The 4,929-nt window shown below is 34.9% G+C and overlaps 1 protein-coding gene across 1 annotated transcript in view; it reads right to left on the reverse strand.

The window, feature by feature from the left end:
* Positions 1-2,008: 2,008 nt before the first annotated feature.
* LOC106475056 (chromatin assembly factor 1 subunit B-like) overlaps positions 2,009-4,929 on the reverse strand; it is a 19,123-nt gene continuing 16,202 nt past the window's right edge. The window contains exon 13 of the mRNA XM_022379279.1: positions 2,009-3,887. Coding sequence (XP_022234987.1) covers positions 3,455-3,887 — 433 coding nt within the window. The 3' untranslated portion in view covers positions 2,009-3,454. The remainder of the gene's footprint in view (positions 3,888-4,929) is intronic.

Consider the following 4,929-nt stretch of genomic DNA (forward strand, 5'->3'; position numbering starts at 1 on the left):
TTTCAATCCCATAAAAATAAGCTTTCTCCTGATAATTATGACCTTAAGTACTTACTGTAAGGTTGTGGCGATCAGATATCAATCGTTTTCATGGTTTCTAGTAGTCTATATGGTCACTTAATTATTAAATTAAATTCGTTACTTTTCTTTTTATTACTAGACACCAAGTACTACGTTTTAACTTCTAATCTTTTGCCGTCTTCAAAGTAGTAGTGACAAGGACTGTGTTTGTAGCGGCAGTGGTCTGGATTCGAACCCGGGTCTTCATGATAGAAATGCTGTTAGACTAAACGTAAAACTAAAGATGTTTGAATATAAAAAAGTAATAAGGTTTTGATAGATTTATCTTGAAATCTGAGATTTTGGGAGGTAAATTCATCCCTAAAATTATTATTTTTTAACTATTGAACGTATCTGAAGTTTAATAATATTATTGATGTATTTCTAAGGCTAACTAACTTTGTGAATATAATGACGTGGGATCCATGTTATTTTGTTTTCTGTTAAAACGTTTGTTTTAGCTCAAAGCAACACAATAAGTTACCTGAACCCTGCCCACTTTAAGAAATCAAACCACGAATTTAATTGTTGAAAGTCCATAAACATACCGCTGACCCCCGCTGGGTGGCCTGTTATAACGTCTAGAATAACATCTTATAAAACAGCTATCAATAATTTTGAACTAATGGACTAAAGGGAAAGCAACCAGTCAACAGGAAGACTAACCGGTCAACATTAACCATTGCCAATTCTTAATTGAGTAATTTGTGAAACTTAACCATCACTCTTATATGCAACATCCATGGCTCCAAAGTTTAAAGGGTGATTTTATAACAATGGCACACAAACCATGGACCAACAGTTTGGGCATCCTAACCACTAAGTCACACCCAGCCCCCATTATGTTGGTTGGAATAATGTGATATGCTAATATTTTAAGTACGTCATATTACACCAATCTTGAATAAGTAAATAAGCAAGTCATGAGACAACCACAGCCAATATAAAATTATAGTGGAATGGCATGTATCAGAACTACATTTTAACAGTGCTTGTCATTTTGTAGGTAGTGTAATGCTATCGAAAATTGGTCACTTTTAGGGAGGCTAATGAGATTGAGGATTTTAAGTTTTCAGGATAGGGATATCCCTTGTAATCTATGGAAAACAAAGGAATGTGGATAATCTTGGGGTACCAAGACCATTGAGAAAAAAACCCTGCAATTCAGTCATTGTAAGCAACGTGTAACAGTACATAACATAATCAAGAAATGAGGCCAATGGGGATATAGGTTCACTAAGATAAGGCTTCTAGTCATATCTGTTATTCAACTGTGACATACCCTGAGCAGACAGAGAATGAAATAGGCTTTCATGCTATTCCATTAGATGACATACTGGTCAAGTTGCCAGATGTAGAATCTGTAAATTTCTGCACAATCAGATTGGGAAAATCTTGTCTTCATACACTACATGGTTTATGGAAAGCCTATAAGGAGGAGTGGTATGCTTTGGATATAAAAGCCTTCTACAGTGGAAGCTAGTCTGTATGGCTACTGTCAAGATGCACAGTTTCCAGATAGAGCATGACCGAATGAAGAGACACGGTGAGGCTGAATAATTATTTTGATATACTCAAACCTCTGTCCACTTCCATTCATAGCCTGACCCCCCCCCCCACATATATAAGAAGTAATCTTGCCATTTCACATCAGTAGAAAAAGATATTATATTTTAATACTACTCAAAACTTTTCGAATAAACAAAATTTATGTAAAATCTATATATTCAAACTGATGTATTTACGTGTTTTACGCTCACTAAAAAGAAACCTATCATTCTATAGGTATTCGAAGAACTTGTAGCATTCCGCCAGGGTCACTGGTGAGGAGTGGAATTCTCCGAAACTAGTCTGGCTCACAGACACACACACACCCCAATGAAAGAATAGCTTTTACTTGTTGTTAAACAAATGTTTAAAGAACTCTACTTATTCAGTCTATATATTCTTTTATTTTCATACACGATACTTAAAAAAAAAAATGTTACAATTATTTTTTCAACAATCCACCGCACACACACATGGCATACTTTTTAAGATTTAGATAATTTATATAAACATGTGACGTGGAAGAATTTTAACAGTTTTGTTTAAAACTAAATTACAGCAAACATTTATCATGTCCAAACTTATTAGGAGTCAAAGAAACTTGACTGTATTACAAAAAATATTCCCGAAACTTCCAAGTTGAACGTACACTTACTTTTACAGGAGAGACTTGTACAGTTCAGACGAAGAGCGATGATAAGAGAGACTTGTACAGTTCAGACGAAGAGCGATGATAAGAGAGACTTGTACAGTTCAGACGAAGAGCAATGATAAGAGAGACTTGTACAGTTCAGACGAAGAATGATGATAAGAGAGACTTGTACAGTTCAGACGAAGAACGATGATAAGAGAGACTTGTACAGTTCAGACGAAGAATGATGATGATGCATGTTTTTATAACAAGCCTTGCAGTCCATTTTTTAAAAAAATATAAGTTTTAAAGGTTACCTACTCCTTTGGCAAACAACCAATTATTTTCTTAATTTGAACTACTCATAAAATTAGGTTTCTTATGCTTCCAAAGAATATTTACAAATTTGTTTAACGTTACAATGCATAACCATATCTTTTTACCCAAGTTCCTACTTTTAACATATTATTTATAAAAATGTAAAAATACAAACACGAGTTGGAAAAAAAAAGTTTTATAGATAATCTTTACAAAAAGAACACGGCCAATTTTGCAATATAGGCTTTAATAAGTTTTTAGGAGGTCTGTAATAATTTTTTTTGGGGGGGGGGTTTGATTTAAATGAAAACAAGTGAAAGAAATACAGAAAAGGGTGAAGAAAATGTACTTAAAAAGGTCAACCTACGACCCCCGAGGGTCATAATATAGTATCATGCAGGCCAAAAACAGCTAACTGGATTTACCGCTATAACACTACAAGGGAACAAGTGTGAGGACAACAACAACAAAATAACGTACGTTAAAGTTACTCCATTTCTTTGGGGTTCATTTGGTGGTAAGAGCTTAAGCTGAAAAAGTCTGGGAATCCCTGAATTTTATGAGAACAGAATATTTTTCTCTCTACTGTGTTTTTTCCATGTTCCCGAGACTTGTACCTATTGTCTTGGCTCGCATACCTGCCTGAAAACAAAATTCTTGGAAATAAATACCTTTGAAATTAAACTCTGGGACTTGCAAGGTGAAATTCCTTTTTCAAAGCAGTTTAGGTTACCTAAGTTCACTTAAGAATTGTTAAATTCAATGAAGGTAAAAAAAAAAAAAGACTAAAAAAAACATGAAAAGGTAACAACAGTGACGGTTTCCAACTTCTAGACGTTGAAAAACTTTTGTTAATAACATGTTCACTAATTATAAACCCATAAACTACCATTTACTTCACGGTTTACTTGCAGGTCTAGTTAAGGTGATTAATTGAACTCGTCGTGGGGGTTTCTCCCCTTGTTGTCGTGTTTGGGATGACTGGGGATCAGAAGAAACACTTTCAGATGCCCTGATGCTCTGGTTTTCTTTATTTGGAGCAACATCCATTGGTTCTTGATCTTCTTGCACAGCTGACCTACTTTCAACTTCATCAGTGATTTTTGGAGAGTTTTGAGTAATTGTAATATCTGATTTAACTGCACTCAATGTCGACGATTCAGTGACGTTTCCACTAACATCTCGGTTGGTTGAACTTTCTCCAACACATTTCTGTTCAGAGTTTACACGATTTGGAGAGTTCTTTCCTTCCGATGTGGGCGATGCTGTTACGTTGGTCATAGCAGTAGGATCAGTTGTACTCGTTTCTGTACTTTCTTTAAAGTTTGCGCTATACAAACAAACAAACACCATCTCAGTTATCACAGACATAACTAGAATGTAGCAGTCTTTTCAAAATTAACATGTCAATTTAAATAAGTATTTAGTGGTCACAAATAATACAGAACGTCACGGCCTGAACCAAAGTCTCCCTCTACACTTGCTATTTCTAAGAACTGTACATTGTTTATAAAACAAGCATTTAATTGCTCTGTATTCTTTTAAGCAGGATTAGAGTAAATTAATCTGTAAGACCATTTTTTACTTTTTATTAGCTATATTTTTGCGTGCCAAAAATACCAAGTGTGGGGTACATGTATATCCAATTTGATTTTACTACTCATCAGGATCTCTAACAGCCTATCCTCAAATTGAAATTCTTTTAGGCAGGACTAGAGTAAATTAATCTACGAGACCTCGGGCGTGGTCAAATATATCAGTTGAAAGGGTTTGACCTTCTGAGTCCAAAACTGTAAACAGATCTCAAATTGGTCAAGAGATGGCGAAACTATGAGCTAAAAGTTTGTATTTGAAAAACTCAGAGCCATTCTACAAGCCCCTATGCCACGGCTAACAATTTCAGGGATCTAAACCTGTACTCTTACAACAAACTTTTCATCATAGCAGCTTCTATGAACCCTTTCCAGCAGTTCAACGTTCTTCCTAAGGTAAGAAACTCAAAGACTGAATACTCCAAATGAAGCCTAAATAAACTAAAAAACACATTATTTATCATCTGTATATTCTCTAATTTCTTGAATGATTGCAGGGTGGCTACATTCTTTCAAGAGTTCCTTGACTTTCCAGTCTTGCATGTGCATGCCCACAAAACATTGATACTTCAACTTTAACACTGCTTAACCTGGTTAAAAATGCTTCAAACTATGTTACCAGAGAACCAAAGATTTTCAAACGAGGACAACAAAATGTTACGTTTTTCTTTACAAACAAATACTGATCTGAATAAACAGAGTTGTTTAAACATTTGTTTAACAACAAATAAAATCTTGGAATGGTCTATTCTTTCATTGGGAGTGTGTCTGTGAGCCAGA

This window comes from Limulus polyphemus, unplaced genomic scaffold (assembly GCF_000517525.1).
Source record: "Limulus polyphemus unplaced genomic scaffold, Limulus_polyphemus-2.1.2 Scaffold8029, whole genome shotgun sequence".
Lineage (NCBI taxonomy): Eukaryota > Metazoa > Arthropoda > Merostomata > Xiphosura > Limulidae > Limulus > Limulus polyphemus.